The sequence below is a fragment of the Macrotis lagotis genome, chromosome 4 (assembly GCF_037893015.1).
Source record: "Macrotis lagotis isolate mMagLag1 chromosome 4, bilby.v1.9.chrom.fasta, whole genome shotgun sequence".
In the NCBI taxonomy this organism is placed as follows: domain Eukaryota; kingdom Metazoa; phylum Chordata; class Mammalia; order Peramelemorphia; family Peramelidae; genus Macrotis; species Macrotis lagotis.
In genome coordinates, this window is record NC_133661.1 from 72,562,170 (window position 1) to 72,590,111 (window position 27,942).

Genomic DNA, 27,942 nt, shown 5'->3' on the forward strand with positions numbered 1-27,942 from the left:
GAAAAACTTCTAAAACTCAGAGCAATCCCAAAGTGGATTGTGCTGCCTTGGGAGATGTTGATCTTTGTTTACTGAAAGTTTTCAGGTAGAGATTGAATGGAAAATTTAGGGGTATATTGGAGAGGGGGATCCTTGTTCATGGAGAGATTTAACTAGATGACCACTATAGTCCCTCATAACTCTTGAGATTCTGTGAATACTAGTCAATAATATATATATAAAAAACTTTTATAAGGCTTCATTGGATCATCTAGGTCACTAGTTAATTTTTGATGGCATTGAGGTAAAAAAGTGATTATATGAGGTCTTGGATTTTCCTTAGGGGTAAGAGTGTTTCACTCCAGCCCTGCTGCCATCAGTCTAAACTTCATTGGTGGACCTGCCATTCTCCTTGGAATGATCTCACTTGCTACAGATGACCACACTATGTATGCTGCCATTAAAGTCCTCCACTCTGTCCTGAGTAGCAGTGCTATGTGTGATAAGCTCATGAAACACAACTATGGATACCAGGTAATAAAACACCAAGCTTTCTTTATTGGAAGCCAATAAGGAAACAGCAGTAAAGTGCGCTCTTGGCTGTGTGAAAGAGAATACACTTATTTTGATGCTTCCTCAAGTCTGGCTTTCACATGGATGAAGGATAAATGAGTGAGTGAATGAATGAGTGAATAAAATATTAAATAATTACTCTGTACAAAACACTGTGATAAGTACTGAGGATGCAAATAGAAAAAAGAAGGCAATTTTTACTCTCAAAGGGCTTACATTCTTAATGAGGAAGGTAAAACATACAGACCTTTTCATCTGCAAGTCATATGGACTGATCTTTTGATCCTTAAAGTGAAATAGCAAAGATCTCATGTGACTTCTTTAGTGTCATTTCCACTGATAAATATACATCTTTTTATGTTGAACCATTCAACTGTACCAAAAACTTTGAAGGAATGAATGATGCTTCCAAGCTATAGCAGCCTGCCAAACTTTTAGAGAAAAATGAGCTTAATTAGAATTCAAAGGATCTGTATTAGAAGTTTCCCAAGGAAGTACAAGTCACATTGGTATACTAATGATGAGTGGCCATTTCTATATAGCAGTTGGTGGCAAAGTAGATGGAGCTCTGGTCTTGGAGTCAGGAGGACCTGAGTTCAAATTTGATCTTAGACACTTAACAGTTACTAGCTGTGTGACCTTGGGCAAGTCACTTAACCCTGATTGCCTCACATCCAAGACTATCTCCAGTTGTCCTGATTCATATCTGGCCACTCAACCAAATGTTCTGGAGAAAAAAGTGAGGCTGGTGACTTTGTACAGCCCCTCCACCCCCACTGCCTCAAATCCAATTCATGTGCTTGTCATGGCATCACCTCCTTGATGTCATAGTCTTCTTTGAAAATGAATGACAAATATTATTATGCATTCCCAGATCAGTTTACAGGTTTTGGGTAAAACATCCACAGAGCTACTTCTGTGTTGAATGATCATGGATTCTGTGTGTACATATAGAAAGGCATAAGGAAAAAAGGGAAAAAATAAGGAAAATGTATTTATTGATCAGTAAATTGGACCTCATATGGAGAGATCTTGATCCTCTTTTTTAGGTATTGACATTGCTCCTCAAGAAGAAGATGCAACTGTTGAACAACAGAATTTTCCAACTATTTCTTTCTGTTACTGGAACTGCTGAGCTGGGCTTTGGATCCTCAACTATCACAAACCTTGGCATATTCCAGCATGTTCTCTGCAATTTTGAGGTAAATTTAGTGGGGGGGGGGGGGGGAGTTTCCTAATGAAAATGTTGCTATGGCAAAAGAAATAGTGAGAAGAGAGCAGAACAATGCTCAGGAAGGACAGTGGTTGGTACAATCATGTGAAATTTGATAAATCCTTAGAAAATAAATAATATTTGTTAAGTACTTAGAAAAAACATTATAGAGTCATGATTTCATAGACCTTATAGTCTATCTGTATTTCATGTGTATTGATGACTGTTAAATTTGTAATAAATAATACATGTTGACCTAAAAGTCTTAGTAATTAGGGTCAAAAGAGAATGGATGAAATTCTTAATTCCATTCAGCAATCCCCAACTACCTTCAGTTCCTAAGATGGGAAATTAATCCTGAAGCCTCTGCTGGAAGTATATTTTAAGAATAATTAAAATAATAAACATCACATATATTTGCAGCATTTACATCATATTCTCACTCCTTCCTCTTCCTCCCTCTCCTCTATTAATGAAGCAGGTAAATTTCACCATATTTTAATTGAGAAAAATGACTATGGCATATCCATGACTGCTTTCTTTTTTGCTTTTTGCCATTCTGAAATTTTTTCCATTCAAGTATCTATTATGATTCAGAAACTGTGCTAAGTGTTGGGAATATAAAAAAAGACAAAAGACAATCCCTGCCCTTTTGAAATTTATAATCTAATAGAGGATTTGACATGCAAATAAATATATAGAAGCAGGCTTACATACAGAAATAGGAAATAAGTAACAGGAAAGTTACTAGAATTAAGAGGAGTTGGGAAAGACTTCTAGTAAAAGAGGGAGTTTTAGTTTGAGACTTCAAGGAAAGGAGGGAGGTCAACAGAGAGTGGAGGAGGGAGAGTCCATCAGTTGAACTTTCTAATACTGTAATGAATGTATATAGATTTCCAAGTTGAATAACTTTAGTTTTGTCAGTATTTTTACATTTGATAATAGAAAAGCTCTCTCTCTCTCTCTCAGAGGAACTTTGGGAGAAAGCAGGGACAGGAAGGAGAAACTGGAGATGGAAGAGACCTAACACTAGGTTGTCTACTCTGTCCCATAGAGACCAATTATATTTTGCTTTTTTTTTTTTTTTTTGTGACCGGAAGTAATCTAAATGACACTCATAGTGGTACTCAAGTGATACTTCAAGGATTTCAATGCATTTTCTAGCTCTATTTGTGCTTCTAAGCAGCTCTATGGGAGGAGTTGATTTATGATTACCAAGATGTGTGAATAACAATTTATACACAGAAAAACTAACTTAAAGTTGTTCACAAGGATACAAGTGGCAGTAATAAAGATGAGAATAGGGTTAAAGGTCCTCAGACTTTTCATCTTGTACTTCATCTGGCAGTACACTGTCCCTTGATTTTCTGGGTTACTTATCCACTTAAATCATTGGATGTTTTAATTAGTTCAACAAATAGTTAAGCATTAAATGTTACTTTTGATAAATGAACTTCTACTTGGATGTTTTATTGTGGTCTTTTTTATTTTACAATCATTTCCTCTTAATATCCCTCCACATACATTGACATTAAAAATGCATTTATAGCAAAAAAAATTTTTTTACAGAAATCCAAGAGACATATCTCTTTTTTTAATTAGGCTTTTTCAAGGCAAATGGGGTTAAGTGGCTTGCCCAAGGCCACACAGCTAGGTAATTATTAAGTGATGAGGCCAGATTTGAACTCATGTACTCCTGATTCCAGAGCCGATGCTCTATCCACTGCGCCACTTAGCCGCCCCCCAAGAGACACATCTCTAACAATATATAACAATATTCTTCATTTATAATCCCTCCTCTTGCCTCCTTTCAGCCCTCTCCTTTGAGAAAAGAAGCATATTACACTTAGATGTCTTAGATCAAGATGGGTTATCATATTTAGTCATCATGATATTTCCTTTTGGTGTAGTTTTTATTTATGTAATTGTACATTTTTTTCTCCTGTTCAGGCTTACTTTATATCAGTTAGTTCCCTTACTGTAAAAAAAAATTAAAAGGTTTTTCTGAGCTCCTCTTTTTTGTATTTTTATGATACCATAATATTTAATCACACTCCTATCTCTCACACTACAGATGCCTATTTTGTTTTTCTCTGGAGCTAAAAAAAGAGGTGTTGCTATGAATATTTATGTGGAAAGAAAGAACATTTATTTTTGGCTATAACTTTCTTGGATTATAAACCTACTAGTGAGATTACTTGGTCAAAGACTATGAATAGCTTAGTATATATATTCCTTGTAGAGTTTCTAATTTGTGACCATGGAATTTTGAGAAGCATTTTAGGTTTCATCTTCTACTCCATTCTTCACAAAAATATCTTTTGATAAAGCATTATATTTCAATGAGTATTTTTCTGTCTCTCAGCTCTGGATGAACACATCAGAAAATCTAGACATTGCCCTTTTTTCTCATCTCAAAGAAATTTTTCAATCACCAAGGTAAGATATCCAGTGAGAATTTCTGCCTTCCTAGGACTTCAACTTTAGTCACTGTTGATAAGAGTTATCAGAGGAAAATAAGTCTTTCCCAGGGAAATCCAGAATTTCAACATCCCCACTATGTTTAGTGACCAAAGCAAAATTAACCCTAGTCTAACTTAAATTTTACTGCCTAACTCTAATAGATTGTGAAGACATTATATACGTAGCACCCACTTTACTGACCTTTACCCTTTTTGGTTTCTCCGACTCATTCCCTTTTAACTGAATTGCAAGGACTGATCAGAAAAACAGGAATATTCAGTGACATCTAGTGGAATTCTCACAACCTATGACTAGAACCTGTGAATTCATTACTTTTTTTTTTTACTTTTCATTTGACAATGAAAATCACACACGAAGTTGGGAATTTTCTGACTGTTGTTTCTTGACTCTATTTGCCATTGTGAATATCTTCTCACTGATTTTCATATTTTTTAAATGGAATTTAGAGGGAAAGTTGTTTTCTTAGGGTGAGAACATTTTATGGGAAACTGAATATGTGCCCATACTGAAAAAATGATGTGAATAATAGAATTATTTTTAAATTTTGATTTTAAGATAATATGAACTTAGTCACTTTGTGGTTTCAAAAAGATGAGTAAGGCATACACTCAGACAAACTCACTGAGGAATGCCAGCATCTTTCTAGGTTATTGGTAAAGTGGTGTTAGAGATCACGTACAAGTATGTCTTTTTTCCTGAGCTTTATGTGATGTACATTTGTTTCTACTGATACACAGATTTAAAAGTCAATAATTAAGGCTTTTGTTTGAACTCTCTAAAATGTGGCAGTTTCCGGGGGGTGAAAAGGAAGAAGTAGAGGAGTGTCCCAGTGCAGACTTTGGTTTTGGATAACAGACACATATTCAATGAATGTCTGACATTGTTTTGAGAAGTTGCCAAGAAATCATCAGGAGTCAAAGGTCCATGGAACAAGCATAGTCTGCAAACCTTTTTAGCAGAAATGCAGCAAATTTGGCTCTTTCCAGTAAATGCTTTTAATGTCTCTTTCCCTTTTTCACCAGGGAAGGGCCCCGGAATGCTGAAATTGCTCACTGGGTACAACTGATACCTAGGTTGGTCTTCCTCTTTAATGACCCCACTCTCAGTTCAACCAAGATTTCTACCATCTCTTCTATCCTGGGTCATTTGCTGAAAAGATATTTCAACACCCAGGATGTCATTAGGTAATAATAAATAATAACAATAATAATAATAGAAACATTTTTAAACAGCATTTAAGTAGAATTTTAATGTTGTTATATATATTTATATGATCTCATTTTCATCTCATAACAATTATGTATAATAGTTCCTTCATGTATTATTAATGGGTTAAGAGTTATTCATTTTATTAGTATAAGTATATAAATTAAATTAACGCCCTTTGTTTGACATAAAATTCCATGTTATAGAACTTAAAAGAACAGAAACTTCTTAGTTATTAAATCATGGATTAATTGATTCAAACCAATGATTGGATAAAGGCTGAGATCATTAACTGTAATTGTGAACATTTTATGTTTTTTCTTTTGATTATATGATTTTGGAATTCCCAGAGTCCTTTAGGATATCTGTTCTGTACACAATTCCATGACCTCCATTTTCAGCATGAATGCATGTTTACAGAATCATTTTCCCTCTCCATTCTGTCTTAAATACTGGCAAACTTTGCATTGCTGATGATTTTTAATTATCCTTGAAATTTTAAAATCAAGTGAGAGGAAAGGATGAGAAAATCATTAGGTACCAGAATGACAAAAAAATAGTTCTTATTCTCAAGGAACTTACAGTCTAACGAAGGAAAGCAGGGCAGAACCAACTAGTTAGTGATTGACCTCGACTAGCAGAGTATCCATTTTCCAAGTTGATCAGCAACAAAACTTCCATACCTCATTGGTTCACTGTTGTATCCTCCTCACTACTTTCTAGAGCAAGCTTCACTTTCCACTTATATCAACAACCATGTTGGTATTGATTGAGTAGATTCACTTAGCTACACTAGCAGTGTTATAAGGTTTCAGCTTTAATGGGTTAATAACACAAGGATTAATAGGAATGACCTCGGACATTTGCCAATGGGGAAATTATGATAATTAACTTTCACTATTTTAAGTGGAATCCAATCAGTGTCAGGAACAGTGTTTGAATTCAAGTCTTCCTGATTCCAGTTACAGTTCTCTATTCTCTGGTTCTGAGAAATTAGAAACATCATTAACATACACACAGAGACACACACAAACTCACAAAGATCGACACTATAGTTCTTTCCTTCTCTAAGATAATATCATCTTTCCTTTAAATCATATAGAACTAAATTTCACTCATTCCTGTTGCTGGGTTCTTCAGAGGTGGGAGAAAATGCCACTGAATCCTAAATATGACCACGAGTTCCAACAAAAAGGTTGATAATGGAATCATCCATTAACATCTAGAAGGACATTAGCATTCATCTAACACACACCTCCTTTTCAAAATTAAGGAAACAAATTCTGGGAAATTGAGTAATTTGGTCAAGGACACACAGCTAATAAGTTGTAAAGGCTTTGAACAATGGTCACTCTGATGATAAATATAATGGTCGACATTGTGCTACCCTTGATAATGCTTTATGATTATGATAACAATGATAACAATAGCTAGAATTCCCATAGTGATTTAAATTTTGTCAAAAGCATCTATTGCTCTCATTTCATTCTCAAAACAATTCTGTGAGGTAAGTGATCTTTTTAAACCCATTTTACATTTGGGGAAACTGAGATCAAGAGAAATTTATTTCAAGATCATTCAGCTAATTGGTGTTTAAGGTAGTATTTGAATTTAGGTCTTTGATTGAAATGACTTCAAATCAATTGACTGGACATTGACTTCAAGTTTACTGTACTATCTATGTAATTACCTAGTAGATAGATAATTATTCTCCCTTACTTTACTCTTAAATCAAAGAAATAATTTTTTCATTGACAGAGCAATATTTGTTTTCCAATAAATCTTTGATATGGTTCACAATGTAAATTATGGACTGTCCCCACACCACAAAGTTGGACAAATTAATGGTTGTTTTCTGCTCTTCTTAGGTTTATTCCCTTTGCCCTACCATAGATAATTAATAATTGGTTAACTCTTTCTGCAAAATTGCTATCTGATTTTCATGTCCTAATTATATAAGAGATATTACCACATTACACATGGCTAGAAAACATGGAGGATATGCCCAGAAAAGATATACTTCTATGACATTTCTTACTTCCTTCTCCTGTGCCTCCTTTTTTGTCTTAAAGGATTGGATTATTTATTGTTTATACTCTAAAACCTTCTTCAGTAAACGAAAAACTGATTTCAACGGACAAGGGTTCAGATTCCCTCCTGGAAGGTAAGAAGCCTTTTTTCAGTGCTGTTTTTCAGTGTTATTGAAATTTCAGTGAGTTTAATAAAATATTTATTGTCAAAATTTTCCCAATGTACTAACCTTCAGAGGAAAGACCAGCATGATAGAATATTAAAAAGTTTAATCTTGCTTTTAAGAATTTTAAATCTTGATTCTGGTACTTACTACCTATGTGAGCTTGAGCAAGTCATTGAAGTACTCTAGGGATGAAGTTTCTCTTCTGTAAAAGAATGAAACTGGACTGGATGAGTGCTAAGGAACAATGATTTAAGTGACTTCTGTGGGCCATACACAATAATATCAAGTGCTCTCTTCCAGCTCTGAGTATACAATGTTATTACCTGGGTTTCAATCCCAGATATGATGACACTTCCTACCTTTAAGTTCTTAAGCAAATAACCTAGCTTGACTTCAGTTTATCCATTTGAAATAGGAAGTACTAACTCCATGGCCAAAGAAACATAAACTATAAGGATTAATATTTTTTCAAATGAAAGATAATAATGGCTCAAATTTGTTTGAACTGCTTTCTGAATCTAATATACATCTTTATAATATATGTTATATGTGATGTATATATTGATTCCCTTCTTTTCCCCCTCCCACCTCCCTCCTCCTTTCCTCCCTTCCTCCCTTCCTCCCTTCCTCACTCCCTCCCTCTCTCCCTTCCTTCTTTCCTTCCCTCCTTCCTTCCTTCCCTCCTTCCTTCCTTCCTTCCTTCCTTCCTTCCTTCCTTCCTTCCTTCCTTCCTTCCTTCCTTCCTTCCTTCCTTCCTTCCTTCCTTCCTTCCTTCTTTTCTCTCTCCCTTTTTCTTTTCTTTTTCTCTTTCTTTCTCTTTTCTTCTTTCTCCCTTTTTTCTTTTCCCTTCTCTCTCCCCATCTCTCTCTCTCTCTCTCTGACTCTCTGTTTACATTTCTCTCTGTCTCTCTCCCTTCCTCACATTCACATATACATACACAAACATATACACATGGCTCACACAAATACATTAAAAACCATATCATATGACAAAACTGAGATGTGAGTTTATATTAGCCCTCTATTTCCAGTTACAAAATTTCATTGCATTTTTCCACAAGATAAATATTCTCTTAAATGCTTTTTTGATCAGAAAGTTCATTACAGTATCTAACTTATTTTACTTCTATTACTGTTTAAATACAGAGTCTTTTAGTCTGTCCTTAATGAATGTGTAGGTAAACTAGTTACTAACCTAATCACAAAATAATTCTTCTCATTCTGTACTTGAAGATACAAATCAATTAGCCAAATATTTATTGTTGTACACAATATGTGCCAGGAGATTGAGGAAATAAAAATAAAAATTTAACTTGAACTTAAGGACTTATGTTCTGCTGGGAGGTGGGAATACAATATATCTATAGATAATTATAGGTAAATTAAATAGAAATTATTTTCAAAAGTGTCAGAGTCCTAAGAATTGGAAGAAAATCAGGAAAGACTACTATTAGGAGGTACTACCTAAGGTAACTTTGAATGAAGTTGAGGCTTCTGTGAAGGAGAGAGGAGGAAAGAGTTCATTCTAGACCAGAAACCCCACCCCACTATAGACAGGAATAGTAGTGGGAGATGAAAAGAAAATATTCAGGAAACAGCCAAATGGTCAGTTTGACAGAAGTGTAGAAGGCAAAGAGGTGGAGTCCTAAGAGATAAGACTGGAAAAGTAGAAAGGAGCCAGATTGTGAAAGACTTTAAAGAATCCTCTCTAAATTGGCTTGCCATAACATTTTCTTTCTTACAAATTTAGATATATGTTCAGAAAGGGAAGGTAAGAGTCCCATCCAAATTCACAGATGAACCCCTCCTATATCCACCTGTCTCCCTTTCTGAGTTGTTTATTTAAGCTTTTATTCTGACATCTTATGTTGGTTTCTTCTCTTTCCATGTTTGTAGCCGGAAGCCAAACATCTGGCAGAATGATCTGGCTCAGAAACCAGCTATTGGAGATGTTGCTGGATGTAATCTCTTCCAACAAATTTCATCTGTCCTCAGAGTAAGTAACAGTGTGCAGGGTGATTGAGCATGTGGCTAATTCATACATGAAGCAGTAAGAAGGCATTTTATTTAATGAAAAGATTGGCATTTCTGCTATATATTTCTAGCACTGTTAGAAGGAAAATTAGTTTCCCAAAAGGCTAATCCAGACCTTGCCCTAAATTATTCTGAAAATTGAGAAGGCAGAAAATTCAGTTTAATTATAATAAGTCATTTTATCTTCTTTATTCCCCCCTCTTAAATTCTGCTTTTGTTGTTATTTCTTTTTTTATTTCATTTGCATAGGGTAACATCAGATGTAAAACTACTTTTACCCATATAGGTTATTTCCTGATCTGTAACATAAGAATCTTTGAAAGTTGCCTGAGACGCTAAGAGATTATGTTACTTGGTCAGGGTGATACCAATAGATAGGATGGATCAGAAGTGGAAATCCCAGGTTTGCTTGCCTCCAAGGTCAGTTCTCTATCCACTACAGTACAAAATCTCATACTTGTTGAGCTCTTTGGCACCCTTTTTAGTTATCTTTTTTTGGGTAATCCACTTTTAACATAACTGGCTCTCCATCCATATTTTTAAGTGCCCATTTAAGTGCCAGTCTTCCAGCCAGAAAGACTCCTTTTTGCAGAATTCCAATCTAGCCTTAGATACTTACTAGATTGTGTGATCCTAGGCAAGTCACTTAACTCTACCTCAGTATCCTCATCTGTAAAATAAGCTGGAGAATCAAATGGTAAAAGCATTGCAATATCTTTGCCAAGAAAACCTTAGATGGGATCACAACTGAAAAGGCTGAACAACCTCTCTAGATCTCATTTTTTTTTATCTGCAAGATGGAGTTGGTCTCAAAGTTGGTCTCAAAGGATCTTAAGATCTTAGGATCCTTTCTGCCATCTCCAATTCCTTTCATTGAAAATTTTAAAAGAAATTAGTTACCATTTTATAAATTGTTCAGTATTCTGTGAAAGCAAAAACTGAAAAAACTTGGTGAATTCACCATAAAAATTCCATATTTGTCAAAGAAATATTTGCAAAGTCATGCTTGCAAATGTAAGGTTCAGATGTGGTCCAAGATGCAATAATTGTGTTCAATTAGTATCTTTCAAATACAAGTCCCTTTCTGCTACTCTTTCCCTCTCAGAAATATGACACAATAGCATTGCAAGTATTTTATTCTGGAGGCAAGATTTGAACTCAGGACCTCCTAACTCGAAGGCTAGTACTCTATCTACTATGCCATCTAGTTCCCCCTCTTGTAAGAAATTTGTTAATCAATTGATGTATGAGAGTTTTAATTCAGGAAGTTTTTTCTCATTTCACTTTTATCACTGTTGTCTTTGCAACCAGAGCTTGTAACATTAGATGACTTCCCCATCTGTGGAATCAGTAATTCCATTTTTCTAGAGAGCTAAATTCTTGGCTTTTTTTTCATACAAGGTTTGTTAACTCTCTTCTGTGATTATGACATAGGTCAGTAATTCTCCAAATAAGGCCCAGGGATGCCTGGGGCTCCCTGGCAATCTTTCAGGGATTCTGTGTGGTCAAAACTATTTTCACAATGATACTAAGATATTTTAGTTTTTAATATGGTCAAATATCAATAGAACTAATCCAGATAAGCAAAAACTATTGGGGAGAGGGAGTGATCAATAATTTTTGAGAGTTAAAGGAACCAAAAAGCATGAGAATTTAAAGACTGAACTCAGTCATATCATATTTGGTTCAAATTATGATGTTGCTACTTATAATCTTAGAATTTAGAGATGGAAGAGACCTCAGATGTCATTTAGTCCAGATTCATGATTTTGTAGATGAGGAAACTGATGCACATAAATGGTAGGATCCTTTCCATAGATTACATAGGCAATAGTAGGTAAAGTGGCACTTGAAACCACCTTTACTGCCTAGGCCTCATTGATTAAAGGAAGAACTTATTGCCAGACATTCTTTTTACGATATTTTCTCTGATATATTCTATAAATTCCTTAATCTTGAATTTCTTCATTTGTAAGGTGAAAATAACTGATAGCTAGATAGAGCTATAAACTTTGCAAAGTCTTTAATATGCATGATATGCTCATCAAAAGAACTGGAACATAAGTGACAGGTAGTTTTTTCAGATAAACTTTTATTTAATAGTATTGATCAATTGAATCCATACTTCCTTTTATTAGCCAAAATTTCTTTTTAACATTATTTCTTTTTTATTTTTAACATTTCCTTTTTAAAATTTTGAGTTCTGAATTCTCTCCTTCCATCCTTCACTTACCCATTGTGAAGACAAGAAGTATGCTATCAGTTATACATGTGAAATCATACAAAAATATGTTTTTATATTAGTCATGCTGAAAAAAAGCAAGAAAAATAAAGGAAGTGAAAAAATATACTTCAGATTCTATTTGTTCAGATAGATTCTCAGATTCTATCTATTCCTTCAGTTGAGGTAGACTTGTCTTGGTTCATTGAGTTACTCAAAACGGTTAAGTCATTCAAGTAGCTCACCCCTACAATATTATTCTCACTGTATATTGTGTTCTTCTGGTTCTGCTCACTTTACTTTGTGTGGATTTATATGTCTCCCTGGGTTTTCTCAAAACCATCCTCCTCAGGGGCGTCTAGGTGGCACAGTGGATAAAGCACCAGCCCTGGAGTCAGGAGTACCTGAGTTCAAATGTGGCCTCAGACACTTAATAATTACCTAGCTGTGTAGCCTTGGGCAACCACTTAACCCCATTGCCTAGCAAAAACTAAAAACAAAAATAAAACAAAGTACCTGAGTTCAAATGTAGCCTCAGACACTTAATAATTACCTAGCTGTGTAGCCTTGGGCAACCACTTAACCCCATTGCCTAGCAAAAAACTAAAAACAAAAATAAAACAAAACAAAACAAAAACAAAAAAACAAAAAAACCCCATCCTCCTCATCATTTCTTAGGATAATAGTATTCAATCACAATTGTTTATCACAACTTGTTCAGTCATTACCCAGTGGAAAGAATGCCCTCAAAGTTTTTTGCTTTTGCCTTCAGTTTCTAATTCTTTATCACCAAGAAAAGAATTGATAACTATTTTTTTTTAGTTTTTCTTTCATCTTTTTGGGATATACACCTAGTAGTGCTATTGCTGACTCAAAGGGTTTACAAAGTTTTATTGTCATTTTTGTCCTTTAATTACCCTTTAATGGTCATAGTCCTCAAGATTGTCTTCCAGAATGTGTGGATCAATTTCCAAATTCTCCAAAAGAACATTGGTGTCTCAGTTTTTCTACATCCCCTCCAACATTTGCTATTTCCCTTTTCTGTAACATTAGCAAATCAAAGGTGAGAAGTTGTACTGAGAGTTTAATTTGCATTTTCTTAATCAGTAGTAATTTAGAGCATTTTAATGTAATTATTCATAGCCTTGATTTCTTTTCCTGAAAACTACCTGCTCATGTCTTTTGACCATTTATCATTTGGAAAATAACAGATAAATTTGACTCAGTTCTCTAATTACTTGAGAAGTAATATTTTCCCCAATTTCTTGCTTTATCTTCTTTTGTCTACATTGATTTATACAATTTTTTTAGCTTAATATAATTAAAATTATTCATTTTTATCTTGTAATGCTTGATGTCTCTTGTTTCGTCAAGAATTCATCCCTTATCATAGATCTGTCTGAATTATGTCCTTTTTCACATTATCATAGTATATTGTATAAGATGTTGGTCTAGATCTAGTTTTTGCCAAACTTCTTGGGGTTTATCAAATAGATTATTATTATCATGTACTACTAATATATTGTGCATATAATCTATTCCACTGATTCACTACTCTATTTCTTAGCCAGTACCAGATTGTTTTGATTACCACTTTCTAATACAGTTTGAATCTAATACAGTTCTGCCACCCTTCTTCACATTTTCTTTGATTCCCTTGATATTTTTAACTTTTTTCTTCCACATAAATTTTGTTGTGATTTTTTCTAGCTCTATAAAATATTTTGGTAGTTTGATTGGCATGGCACTAAATGAATAAATTTAGGTAGAATTGTTATTTTTATTATATTAATTCAGCCTATTCATAAACAATTAGCACGTCTTCATTTGTTAAGATCAGGCACTGTGTTTTAATATTTTTTGGATATCTTTCAATGCCTGATACATAAGTTGACCCAATAAATGTTTTTAATCATCACCATTTCATAGAGATATTTAGCCAGTAGAAACCAATTACCATATAAAGGAGGCCAGCTGATTCTGGCACCATACATTTGATGCCATTGCCAAGTTAAGAGCTGGTAGACAAAGGTAACACCAATTTAGATTTCAAGCATATTGACCAACTATCACAAAAGGAGATGATGGAAAGTTACATGCAGGATTGTCTCATAAAACAGGGAAAAAGCAATAGAGGGGAAAATGGGTATGTGGAAACTTGGGTATGAGTTACAAATAAACCAGATCACCCAAAGACCTTTTATAGATGAAAATAGAAGGCCAAGAAATAGATGAGAAATGATACTGATAAAACAGTATTTATTAGGTATTCTATTGCTATAATGCATGGAACCATTATATTTGACCCTAATATCTAAAGACTTGATATGGTATGAGGAAGTAAGTACAAGTGGCACTCAAAGAAAATAAAGGTGGGAAGAGCAGTGAAGGCTGACCAAACACAAAGAGAGGACACTTCTTTGCTTGGCAGCAAAAGAGTGAGTATTTAGAGACTGAATTATTAAGGTTTCTCAATAATAGGATGAATCTAAAAAATAAAAATATCACAGGATTATTATCAAAAAGGTAACCTAGAAACTAAAATAATTCTCATCTCATATATCTAATTTATAATCTTTATAAAATCTTTATTGAAATAATCTATGTATTATATTAAGACTGATTCTGATGAAGGCAATGACTAAATTCTCTACAAAAGATCTCATTTTCGCAATCACACGATTGAGAAGTAAAAGGATAAACTTCTGAGAAGTATAAAGTATAAACTTCTGCTATGATCATGATTATGATTACAAGTAGTAATAGTAGTAGTAGTAGTAGTAGTAGTAGCAGCAACAGCAATAATAGAAGTAGTAATAGTAGTAGTAGTAATAATGGTAGCATTGGTATTGGTAGTAGTGAAGGTAGTGGCAGCAGGGGTAGTATTACTGATGATGGTAATGGTAGTAGGGCTATTTGTTGTTGTTTTTTCTAAATAACTATGTAAAGTAACATTTCTATCAAGGAATTTCCTATATCTGTTATGAAAAATACAAAATTCACAGATTCTCTGATTATAAATAAAAATGAGTTAATGCAATTTTGTCATATTCTGATAATGGTATATTGAAGGTCCCTAGTGTTACTGTTTTATATATTTGTTATTATGTTATAATAAACTTTTCCTTTTTTGAACTTATATGTCCAATTTATTGTTGTATACATATAAAACTAAAAATCCATTATTTATTTTTCTGAGTATTATAATGTAACTTTGTTTCTATTTATATTTTCTGCCTTGAAATCAACTTAATCCAATACCAACAATTGCTGTGTTGGCTTTTTAGCATGTCATAACGTGATGTCTTGATTTTGTTTTTTGTTTTTGTTTTTGCAAGACAATGGAGTTAAATGACTTGCCCAAGTTCATACAGCTAAATAAGTATTAAGTAAGATTTGAAATCAGGTCATCCTGACTCCAGGGATGGTGCTGTGACACCTAGCTACTCCAATTACATGATATTCTTTTCTTTAGAGCAAATTCTTAACTTATATGTAAGAGTAAGTCTAAATATCTATGTTCTTTGAATGACTTTAAATCTATTTTTCAGTCTGATCTCACCTGTAAAGTCAAAAGAAAGAGCTGAAGAGGATAGGGAAGAACAAAAAAACCAGAGAATGTGAAGTAGTTTTTGGTCTCATGACTTAAGTTTTTTTTCATAATGAAAGATTTAGGAGAGATAAAGCTGACTAGTCAAACAAAGACAATGTGCTTCTAAGTCTGTCCTTCCATTATCTATTCCCTATTTTCACAAGTAATGAGCTATAGCAAGGAGCTTTCCAATCTCAACAAGAAATAATTATATTATTACTTGTTTGTTTTAAATATTAATAAACATAAATATGGACATTTTTAACTATTTTCTCTTTTGTTAATTATAGTGTAAAATGTAAAGCATTATTTATTTTTATTATACTTCTTTTGTTAACAATAAGTACTAATAGACTTAAAGTCTATTATTTCTTTTAAAAACCATTTAATAAATCAATTTAATTGGACTTTTCCCTCCTACTACTTTGGGAATATTTTAGTATGGGATTTTTTTAAAAGCAATATTTTGAGATGTTCTTAGATCTATTTTTTTGTCTTCAAGCAAAATGTTTAAAGGATTCATAATCTAAAAATGTATTTCTATGATCTTAATCTGATATAAACTGATATCTAAGAGATTAAATAATCCAATAACAAATAGCAAGATTTTGGCAGATACAAATATAGGAGTGCAGAATCTAGATTTACCAAAGCAATTCTGTACACTATATATTTAGTTTAAAACAATTAAAATTCTGCATTTGGAATAGGAATTTATGATTTTGTTGAATTAGGGAATTTCTGAATGAACACATTCCCTTAATCTACATAGGTAAACAAATACCTTCTCTGTAGCTTATCCTTTTAGAGAGATTAATTTATTTGTTCAAGGTCATACAGTCAGTAGATATCACAGATGAGACTTGAACCCAGTTTTCCCTAGCTCTGAGGTTATATTTCTAATCATTATATAATATACATATATATATATATATATATGCGCACACACATAATATACAAATGCAAAAATAACCATTTTTGCATGAATTCTTCTTTCCACAGGTTACAGGAGGAAATGTTTCTTAACCTGGGACCTGACTGGTTTCTGTTATTCATCCAAGATCATCTACACCCAAGTACAGTGGTGTTAGGACTTAAACTGCTATTGTACTTTTTGTACAACCCAACTCTACGGGCCAGATTTAAAGATGGATTGCCAGGAGGATCCTGGGTAGAAAACAGTCTTTTAGGGGTGGATATTTTGATGGGTGAGTCTGAAATAAAACATTTTAAAGATTTTTTTCAAATACACATGCATAGGTAAATATACATATATGCATATATATAATTTTAATATTTTAAGAGTCAACATGGCATGTGTGTTGGATTTAGAATCAGAAAGACCTGAGTTCAGTCCTGAGACATGATAGATACATGACATGGACAAATTATTGAAGCTCTCAACCTCAGTTTCTTCAAAAATGAGAATAAGCATAACTGTTGTGCTTAATTTATCTAGTTATTAGAAATCGTAAATAAAATAATGAATGTACAATGTTTGGCAAATCTGAAATTTTTGCTGTTCAGTGATTTTTCAGTCATGTCTGACTCTTCATGACCACATTTGGAATTTTCTTGACAAATATGCTGGAGTGGTTTGCCATTTCCTTCTCCAGCTCATTTTACAGATGAGGAAATTGAGGCAAACAAAATTAGTTGACTTACCCAAGGTTACCCAGCTGGTAAATGTCTGAGACCATATTTGAACTCAGGAAGATGAATCTTCCTGACTCCTGGCTTGGCACTTTATCTGCTGTACCATCTAGCTGCCCAAATCTCAAAATGGTATATAAATTTCAACTACTATAAGCACATTTTCTTTCTGGAATATCCTATTGATTACAACCAGCCACTTTGAAAATTCTCTATGTTAACTTAAACATAGCAGACAAGGAGTAACTTTCAACTAATATACCCTAAGAGGATGATTGCTCCTTGATGACAGAAGCTATTTTGTATTTATCTTTGTCTCTGCAGCAAACATGGGTAGGCACCTAATAAATACTGATTTGAACTGAATGGAATCATGTAACATTTGTAAATGCACCATCACCATCATCTTTATTTATTTATTTACTTATTTTTTCCAAGGCAATGGGGTTAAGTGGCTTGTCCAAGGTAATTATTAAGTGTCTGAGGCCGGATTTTAACTCAGGTACTCTTGACTCCTAGCCACCCCTACCATCATCTTTTAATGAAGAAACATAGGGCTCTTTAGTATGTACTCATTTTGGTCTCTCATATATTATTAGGCATATGAGTGATGGAGCAAATATTCTCAACATTTATTGACACTCATGATTGTACTAATTGATTTTGGTTGGAAAACATTTTTATTGCATATTTTTTCTTTCCTGATTTTTAGACAATTTAAAAGGCCAATCTACAATGCCTGAGTACGGTTCCTGTCTGATCTCTGGTTTTCAAATATTACCTACATTTCTTAGCCACCATATTCATATTCCCGAAGTCTACCTCTTTGTAGCTAGTTTCTTCCTTCAGACTCCATTGAATGAAGTGACTGTAGAGACTAAGGTGAGACTCTTGAAATGCTTCCAATGGTGGGGAGGTAGAGTTTACTTTTTGCTTTGTGATGCCAAAGGAAAAAGGGAAGGGCAAAATTCATCATTAAATGATTTTAAAAAAGCAAATTCATCATCATTATTTTGGTAGGAGATTCCTTTGTCAACTGTTTATTTTAAAAATCTTATCATTTCAAAATAATTATTCCTGTCATGCAAAAAGCTTCCTATGTTTGACTATTCATGATTTCTAGATCATTGCAGTTAAAAATTGATTGGTGGCCAATAAGCTCAATTCCACACTTTTTTCTTTATCTTCTCATCTGAAAAATCTGAATCATTTGATAGGGAGACTGTTCTTTATATATGTTTACAGTCAGCTAAAAATTCACTAACAAAGCTGTAAGTAATTCCCACCCCATGAAGAGATGATTAGAGTCCCATGAGCTTAGAATCTGCTAGCTTTGGATCGTTGTTTTAGATGGTGTCTTAGTCTTAGTAAGATTGAACTGAACAATTCACACTCTCACGGTTTCTCTTTGAAAGCATGGTAGGTAAACTCAGGATTTATCATGATGGGGAAATTTTGTTCAAAGATAGATATGCAACTTGTTTCTCTAAATGGGCATTAGCTCAGTCAGCTAACTACTTTACCAAAGTTTTATGAGCAACTTAAATACACACCACAGTCAAATAAATAGAAGACACATACAAATGAAAAAGATGACAATCTGTGGACCCTCTCAGGAAATATTGGGAAGAGTAAAAAAGGACAATTTTCTTTTTTTAAAATTTTTTTAAGGTTTTTTTTTTTTTTTTAAAGCAAATGGGGTTAAGTGGCTTGCCCAAGGCCAGACAGCTAGGTAATTATTAAGTGTCTGAGGCAGGGTTTGAACTCAGGTACTCCTGACTCCAGGGCCAGTGCTCTATCCACTGTACCACCTAGGTGCCCCTAAACCCATTTTTTAAATCCACTCAGGGCTGGGACTGGAATCAGAAAGACTTGAGTTCAAATCTGTTCTCATTTGGGATCTTGGACAATTCATCTGACCCTGTTTATCCTGGTTTTTTTTTTTCCAAAGCAAATGGGATTAAGTGGCTTGCCCAAGGCCACACAGCTAGGTAATTATTAAGTGTCTGAGGCTGGATTTGAACTCAAGTACTCTGGACTCCGGGGCCAGTGATCTATCCACTACACCACCTAGCAGCCCAAAAGGACAATTTTCAAGGAAAGAGAAGAGACTACTCTCTCCTCATGAGGAGGAATTGTTTCATTTACTGTCTTCACATCCCCAGCACATAACTCCAAATTTGGCCATAGCTGCTGCCTAAAATAATAGAGAAGGGAAGAGAATATGCATTTATAGAGCACCTACTATGTATCAGGGAACATGCCAAGTGCTTTTACAAATACTATCTAATTTAATCCTTACGTCTGTGTAAGTTGTAATATAGTTCCCCACTTTACCATGGAGGAAACTGAAGCAAATAGAGGTCATGACAAGCCAAATACTTTTTGATTGAAAGTAGTACAGTTACTTTTCCCAGGTCCTGTTGTTACTAATTGTGTGAGTGAGTGAGTGAGTGAGTGTGTGCAAAAAAACAACAGCAACAAATGATACTCCCCAGGCCCAGAAAACCCTGTCTCTACTTTTCTATTTTATCTGTTTTTCAAATTTTAAAATTCAAAAGTGTCTTAAACCAATTTACAGTGGTATGGATACATTGGAAGAATGTTTTGTCCTATTGTATTTCTTCCTGTTCTAACTAGAGAATTTCTAGATGAGGAACTTCCTTTGATAAGGCACGTTCTTTGTCACTTAAAGACTTAGAGGGTCTTAGAGAACTGAAAAGTTAAATTCTTTATACTGGGTCACATAGTCAGTATTGGTCCAAGATGGAGCTTGAATTTAAGTTTTTCTGGCTTCAAAACCAGCTCTCAACTACATAATATCAATACTTATAAATTTTATTTATATATATTTTTGAATTACACATATATAAATTAAAATATGCTTATAATTTTTCTCTTCTATTTTAGATAAGTCTTGATGCCATGTTACAATGGTTATTGGAGAACCACAATGGGGAGAGTGTCCTTCAGCCTGGTTTATGTGCAGAAGGTGCCCTGCTGCTCTTAGAGATGGTCAAAGCAATAATTGCTCTGGTGAGTACTTGATCTCATCAGGACTCAAACTGAAAATATGCTAGTTACAAAGCTGTCATAAGCAGGATATTCCTTTTATCTTTTTCTGTATTGTTTTCCACTTAAACAGAAATTACTTTTAGTTCAGATCCTCATCACCTCTTGTCTACCTTACTCCTTGACCTCCAGAGCAGCTTCATGTCTTACCACTAAATTCATCCTATGCATTACAGTCAAAGTAATTTTGCTTCAGCATATATATGAGCCATGTGGCTCCCCTACTAAGCCAGCTTTAATGACTTCCAATTCTTTCTAGAATGAAATTTAAAATCGTTTGTTTAACTTTTAAAGTCCTATAATCTACCTTTCCAAACTTATTCCAGTTAATCCTAATAAGAACAAACCCTTCTATTCTGATTCAGCCAAGCTGATTTTCTTTTCCTTACTCCTGAAAGAAGTTCATATCTTTGTGCCTTAGCATTGGACTGGAAAAGAGCTTCTGTTTTTGTCCAGTCTCAAGTACTTCATATGTTTTCCTTACTAATTTTCATCTTGAACTCATGGGACTTTACTAAAACAAACTATTGGTTGATAAGTGATGGAAGCTATAGAATACTAATTTTTACCACTAGGGAAATTAAGGGGAAAATATTACTTATAATGTCACTGTTAAACCTGCTCTTTGGTCTCCTGTACCTTCTTTAGTCCATGCAGATGAGTATCTTTATTTAGGTATCTTTTCTGGAATCACAAAAAAGTGAAGACAGATCTATAGTCCAATTCTTTAGCTTTCTTGTGTCATAGCTGACTCAACTTATCCAGAGCTGTGCGTCTCATAAATTGTGTTCATAGCCTATCACAGATTCAGAAGAAGACAATTGGAAAGTGACCTACCCTGGTAACGTGATGCAGTTCCTTTGTCTGATATACCACAACTATCCTCAGGATCCTCTCTGGCAGTCCTCTGACTTTCTCCAAGCCTTGGCTGCAATTCTCTTCCCTCCAGAAATTCCAAAGGTAAGCAATATTGAAGACCTTCTTCAAAATCAAAGAAGCAGATGTTCCTTTTGGGAACTCTTAATACTTGGTGTATACATCACCACTCTATATGTTTCCATACATGTCCTCTCTATCCTTTAATCAATTGTAAACTCTTATAATTTGGGGATCATGTCTGATTCTTTTTGTTTCCTCTCTCTCCTTCCAATTATGCCTCTCTGGATGAGGCATGTAGTATGTATAGCGAATATGGTTTAGCTCATTCTCCTAGAGCTATGCTTTCAATATCCACTCCTCAGGAATCCTGGATTTGGGGTGTTTCTTCTTTATTGTCACGAGTTTGAATCACTACCAGCTTTGTTTCTGCTACTATAAGATGCCAGCTACTATGGCTTTAGTTGCATTTAACCATTTAACATCAATTAACTTTTAGAAAGGAATATTTATTATGAAGATAGAGCAACAACAAAAGAAATAATAGTTCCTTCCAGAATCTCAGAAGCACACTTTCCCATATTCTACCCTGGTCTCTGATTAGAACAGACTCAAACTTAATTCAGTTTCTATATAGCATTGGTCCTACAAAGTCCAAATGCAGCAAAAGATCTGGGTTAATCAGTTGAGAAACATTTATTTGGCACTTATAATATGCCAGTCACTATGCTAAGCCATGGGAATGAAAATATATGCAAAAAAGAAAGGCAATCCCTGCCCTCAAAAAGGATCATATTCTATTTAGGAATGATAGCACATAAAAAAGAAAGTAAAAAATGGGGAAAGACATGGGAGGAGGAAAGATGCCCCATTCAAGAATATGGTGTAAAAATTTAGAGAATGAGGGATGATTAGTCCAGGCTTTTCTAAAATGTAGATTTAGGAGAGAATTTACCAGTAGAACAGAAGACCCATGGGAGTAAATTTAGGAGGCAGTAGTCAAAATAATCAGGATTGCTAATCTGGTCTCACCCAAAATGGGGGTTCTGAGTAAATCTCATAAATGGGAAAAGGGCTAAGAAGAGTTGAGTCAGGAAACAGATGAGGCTTAATAGCTAATTCCAGAGAAAATTGAAGCTATTCTTAATCTAGGTCTCAAAGGTCACTCTTAAAAGTAAATTCATTCTCCTTAGGACACTGGACTTATTATAATACATGGATATTAGGATGACAGAAGGCTTGCTCATTTTTCCTTTTGAAACCTATAGGCTCAAAGTCTCTGATTCCTTTACCTGAAGTGGAGAAGATCAAATGCAATGACCAGTAATACTGGGCCCATTTCAAAGGGTCACATGATGACTGTGGTTAAGAGGGTCCAAGGTCTCACTCTTCACTCTATTGTCTTTCACTAGACACTGTTAATGAAGGAATCAAAGAGATCTCCCAAAAATAAGCAGCCAAAGCTAACCTGACTGAGATTCTGATAACTAATACCTTTTTGAAGACATCCTCATTTTCAAGTGTGGAACCAATCAAAGACATTGCCATTAGCCATGTGGTTAGCAGACCAGGAACCAGTTACAGATTGTCCCCATATGCTCTATCTCCTCAAGACACTTCCAATGTATGACAACATGATGCTCTCAGAAGCTGAATCTCTCATATGGGTGTGTGTGGGGGGTTACATCAACTGAGTACATTGTTGCATCCTGTGAATATTCCAGATATTCAATAAGTATTAAAAAAAACTTATTGAATTATAATATTTAGTAAATGATAGAATCAGGATTCAAAAATCTTTAGATCTTTGAGTTGATTTTAAGAAAATAAAAAAATTTAGATTCTATCAAATTCTCAATTTAAGTTTTAAAAATAAAAATAAACTTAGCATTGGCCAAGGGAAAGATGGCTTGACAGAAGTTGATTTGAAAAAAAAAGACAGATTTTAAATAATGAGAAGCTCAGTATAAACCAGTCAGTAGTATAACATGGTTACTAAAAAGTTAATTATTAATTATTAGTGTTGAATAGTAGGCTTGATGTGATTTAATTGTTTGGAATCTAATTCTAATTATTCTAGAATCTAGTATAAAGAAACTCATAATGCTAGTGCTATTGTATTCTTCCTGGGTCAAATCATATTTAGTGTAGTGTGTTCAGTTCTTGGAGTCAAACTTTGATAAAGTATAATAAATAATAGGGAAGACTAAGAATTCATAGCTTATGAGAAAAAAAAATTAGAGGAATGTCTCCAAATATATTATAGGCTAACTGGTGGAAGAGGGATTAGAGTTATACTGTGAAGTTCTCCATCTATTATTAATGGATAGAAGTTTTACCCCTTGTGGTATATAGAAAATAGTTATAGAGCTACTCACTGTAACTCTAATCCTTCCTATAACATATACATATATATAATGTACACATATACACATACAATGTATATGCATACAGTGCATATATGTTTATAATTAAAGCTATAAATTTAAAATATGAATAAATAATTAAAAAATTAAAAGGATAAAATAGTCTCAAAAATGGAATAGAAATGGTCTGATTGGAATGATGATGAGTTACCCATTGCTGGAGCATTCCAGAAGAGCCTGAAGAGTCATCTGACATAGATATCATAGAGGAGATTATTGTTTGAACTAAAAGGCTGGATAAGTCCACTATGTTTGTCCCCCAGTGTAAGATTCCCTGTGATTATTTAAAGGTTAAAAAAATAAAATGACAAATAAATTCATTTTTTTCTGGTAAGGAAAGTAAACAAAGACAATAAACAAATTACTTCCAAACTTTGAGAGTACAATTTTTTGATACACTTTTAAGCAACTTGTGGTAATTCCATATTTTAGTCAACTTTCAGAATGGCAGAATTGAGAAATATGATTGTAGATATATCTTAAAACTTCTAAGTTTTAGAAGAAGAATATAAGAATTATAGGAAGTGAAAAATTATTCCTGGAAGTATAAAGTCTTTCTATTTTTATAAAGCATTGTGCAAAAATTTTCTGCATGTATCCCCCCCCTTTTTTGGAATTGACTATGTTTAAGGTAATGATGGAGCCATAGTAGTAGTAGTAGTCGTAGTAGTAGGAGGAGGAGGAGGAGGAGGAGGAGGAGGAAGAGGAGGAGAGAGAGAGAGAGAGATAGATAGAGAGAGAGAGAGAGAGAGAGAGAGAGAGAGAGAGAGAGAGAGAGAGAGAGAGAGAGAGAGGACTTAGCTTGGGAAGAAAAATGGAATCAGAAATAGGTGTGCTTGAGATCAAGATAAGTTCTTGGAGGTCCAGGATCTGAATTCTAAGAATGTTGGGCATGGATTTGGAGCTTAGCAGGGCAAAAAAACAAACAGAGAAAAGAAAAAGATCACATTGTTGTTTAAATGATTCTGAAAATGTGGTTATAACTGAAGTTGAGAAGGAGCAAAACTCATGGCATGAATCAAGGAATGAATAAGATTAGAAACTGAGAATTCCCCATTTCCCCTTGCTTTGTTCCACATGGGTTTTCATTCAAAGAAAGTGGGACAGAAACTGCAGTACAGAAATCTCAGCTTAGCATTTTTGATACTTAATCAAATGAATCTAATTATTTGCTTTGAAATTATACAGTGAGCTTTTCAATCAGGTTCTGCAAGAGTAATTAATCCAATCACTACCTCCCTGGTGCCATTGAATTAATTTTTTGAATTAAGAAAAAATTAATTAATTTTATGAATGGGCAAAGTGAGACATTGAGGGCTGATCTCATTGGCAGGAACTTTAGTACTGTGGTGGAAAGGGGAGCTGAGAGTGAAGAGATGCACCTCTAATTGACAAATAGCACCAATCCTGCTTGTGAATTGATTTCTCTGAGCAGGTCAAGACACCGTAAAGTTGAGATAGAAGTGCCTTCCACATTTATCTCTCAGTAAGTTTGAGTATAATCAAAGTGTTATGAAAATATCTTGGAAACTTTATAAACTACGCCAGAACTTTTCATGGTAGAACCCAGGGAAAACAGTTTCAAGTTCTTCATCCTCTCCATGTACCTTCATTATATTATTTACATATAAATATATATATGCATAAATATAGTTAAACAAATATAAATTTAAACATATATATATATATGTTTGTAGAATTTCAGTCTGTAGAATTTCTACTGTCCTTCAAAGTAAAGTTCAGTTGCCTCTCCTGATTTCCTCAGTTATTCTCTTTTCTTGTTGCAATAATTTGCTATAACTTTGCATATACTTTGTGCATTTATCATTGTATATGTTCTACCCCCTTATATATCATGTGCTCCTTGAGATAAGGGACTCTTTTGTTTATATCTTTATTTCTTAAGTAACTAGAACAGTACCTTGAATGGAGAATGCATTTAATAAATATTGACAACTTGATTTTTTTCCTGAGCAGAGAAGAAGCAACTCCTCATGGAATGACAGTGTTGCTTTGACTGCTGCTAAAGGACAAAGCAGGGCAGAGAACCCCACTAATCCTACGATTCACCCGGCCAGAAAACAAATCTCTGATTTTCTGAAGCTCCTTCTCATAGAGATCCTGCTCTGTAATCCTCCACAAAAACAATTACATCCATTGGATTTCCTTCTGGAGGTTAGTTATGATGCAGTGGCAGTGACCTTGAAAATCCAGAAGATCCAAAGAACCGAGACAAAATCTGGAATCTAGAGGGTGGGGTGCAGGGGAGAGAAATTAGGGAAGGATAAAGTTTCTAGAGAAGTAAAATGGCTTTGGTCTTCACCAAGAATGTGAAACACTTTTGACCTTCAAGATAAGGAGGTTATGGCTTTACTGTTGTTATTGACTTTGGAAGCCAATGATAATATTGGACATATTTAAAACACAAGAAAAATGACATTTTTTGGGAAATGAAATGAAAATCTCATTTTTTCCCCCAAAAGACATAATTATTCTACATAACTATCACTCCCTATTCATCTAATCTCAGATTCAGAGCTGGAATGGACTTTAGACATAACTTGGTCCAATGCACATAGAAAGTAGGTACTTTGGTAATAATAATAATTAGGAAGTATTTCTTTTCATTTTCAAAATAATCTGTTTTTTTAATACATTCCACTATTATTTCTTGACCCACCTAGGGTCAAGCAGAAATATATAGCCCTTTTTCTGCCAGATCCCTCTTCAGATAAACCATCTCTTCTTCAGATTATGCAGGAGATTATTTTCTTGTCACAGTAAATAATTTGCCATGGTTTTAGGCTTCTCCAGAGAACACAACGAACCAACAGAAACGATCCTTCCAATCTGAGATTCTGCTCTCTGCTATGGGTGTGTTTCACATTGTAAGTGAAGGCTGCTGTACTATAAGTTCCAATGGTGAGTGGTGGAAAAATGAATCCTGACCTCTACTTACTGCCTTTCTTTGTCAGTGTGAATGATTTGATACTATGGAAGAGACATTGACTTGTTCCATGTCAGCAGAATAAGGGAGAAAAAACATCCCATTTCAAAAAAAAGATCATTGCCTATTGCCCTTGACTTGCTAATGGGGACAACAGGATGCAGGCTCCCAAGGGAGGCCAAGTCTACCCAATATGAATGTAGGGTTATAGTGCATAAAATATTAGTCTATATTGAAAGGTCTAGGTTGGAATATTTTGTAGACAGTAACTGTGTTAATTAATATCTCCAAACCTCAGTTTCTTCAAAAGGAAAATAAAGATAATGGTAGCAGCTATTTCACAAGATTACTGTGAGGAAGAAATGAGAAAATCTATGTCAAACTCATTGCAAACCTTAAAGTGCTTATGTAAATAGAAGATATCCACCTCCACTTCCATTATCACCATCATCAATACTTCTATTTAAGAAGAAGGAATCATGAATGTAGAGCCATACAATAGAAAAGTTCCATTCTATTGTTTGGTTCAACATTCATGATTGACCCACAGTTGGATTTCCAGCAGATCAACTCTTTTTCTGAGAACCAGTTCAGGGGACTTTGTCCTCAGGCCTCCAACTTTTATCTTTAGCTACTTTATAAATACCTTTGATCATGAAATCTCACTTCAAGATACTCATTAATTCTTGTGAAATCTCTCTGAGTCAATTTGGTCCCTTGATTTCATATATGTGTCATGCATGAACACTAATTACCTATCTTCCTAGCTCTGATATTTAGCTTTTCAGACTAGACAGATTTTCCCTCTTTTTTTTCTATTCCTTTTCTTCACATTCCAAATTACAAGGATGAGTTTTTTGGTATTTATTTACAAGAAAAAAAGAGAATATAACAAGTTAGACTTAGCAAGAGTGTGAAATATTTCAAAGGATGTAATATCTCAATCTTAAAAGGTATCTAAGCTTTCCACCATAAAGCTTAAATTTCCCTAGATTTAAGGTTTATCACGAGCCGTAGGTAAAGTTTCCCCTTTTTAATTGGCTTTATACTCTCTGTCAGAATACACATGATTGAGCTTGTGGATGGTCTTTCTGAACTCTTTGTAGTAGGTGTGAACAGTGTTGGCAAACACAAACGGAAACAGATTTCTGTAACCACAAATTTACTTTATGTTTTATTGTATTTTGATTAACTAAATTAAATTAAATTAATTAAATTAAAAATTAAAGACAACTTTTTCACCTCTTATCTCCTTATGATTATAGAGTTATAGATATCTATATCTTTCTCTATATTCGTGTGTGTGTGTGTGTGTGTGTGTGTGTGTGTGTATCTGCAAAGATGGCTGGGTCCCATGAGCATCTATGGGTTGAAGATCTGGTTTGACTGACTTCACCAAACCTTTCTATCAGTTCTCCAGGAAATGGATCAAATAGGGAATAGATCTCTTCCTAATTATATATCTATAC

General features: G+C 34.2%; 1 protein-coding gene across 3 annotated transcripts in view; it reads left to right on the top strand.

The window, feature by feature from the left end:
* Nucleotides 1-19: 19 nt before the first annotated feature.
* Nucleotides 20-27,942, top strand: part of LOC141521024 (WD repeat- and FYVE domain-containing protein 4-like) — a 238,790-nt gene continuing 210,867 nt past the window's right edge. For 2 of the 3 annotated variants that reach the window (XM_074233113.1, XM_074233114.1), the window contains exons 1-12: nt 20-513; nt 1,602-1,754; nt 4,131-4,204; nt 5,272-5,433; nt 7,528-7,619; nt 9,549-9,648; nt 16,502-16,707; nt 17,865-18,034; nt 20,063-20,188; nt 21,020-21,184; nt 25,504-25,701; nt 26,331-26,448. In XM_074233113.1, the coding sequence (XP_074089214.1) occupies nt 397-513; nt 1,602-1,754; nt 4,131-4,204; nt 5,272-5,433; nt 7,528-7,619; nt 9,549-9,648; nt 16,502-16,707; nt 17,865-18,034; nt 20,063-20,188; nt 21,020-21,184; nt 25,504-25,701; nt 26,331-26,448 (1,681 nt within the window). In that variant the 5' untranslated portion in view covers nt 20-396. Of the gene's footprint in view, nt 514-1,601; nt 1,755-4,130; nt 4,205-5,271; nt 5,434-7,527; nt 7,620-9,548; nt 9,649-16,501; nt 16,708-17,864; nt 18,035-20,062; nt 20,189-21,019; nt 21,185-25,503; nt 25,702-26,330; nt 26,449-27,942 lie in introns of those variants that run through there. The other variant, XM_074233115.1, reaches the window with a different exon arrangement.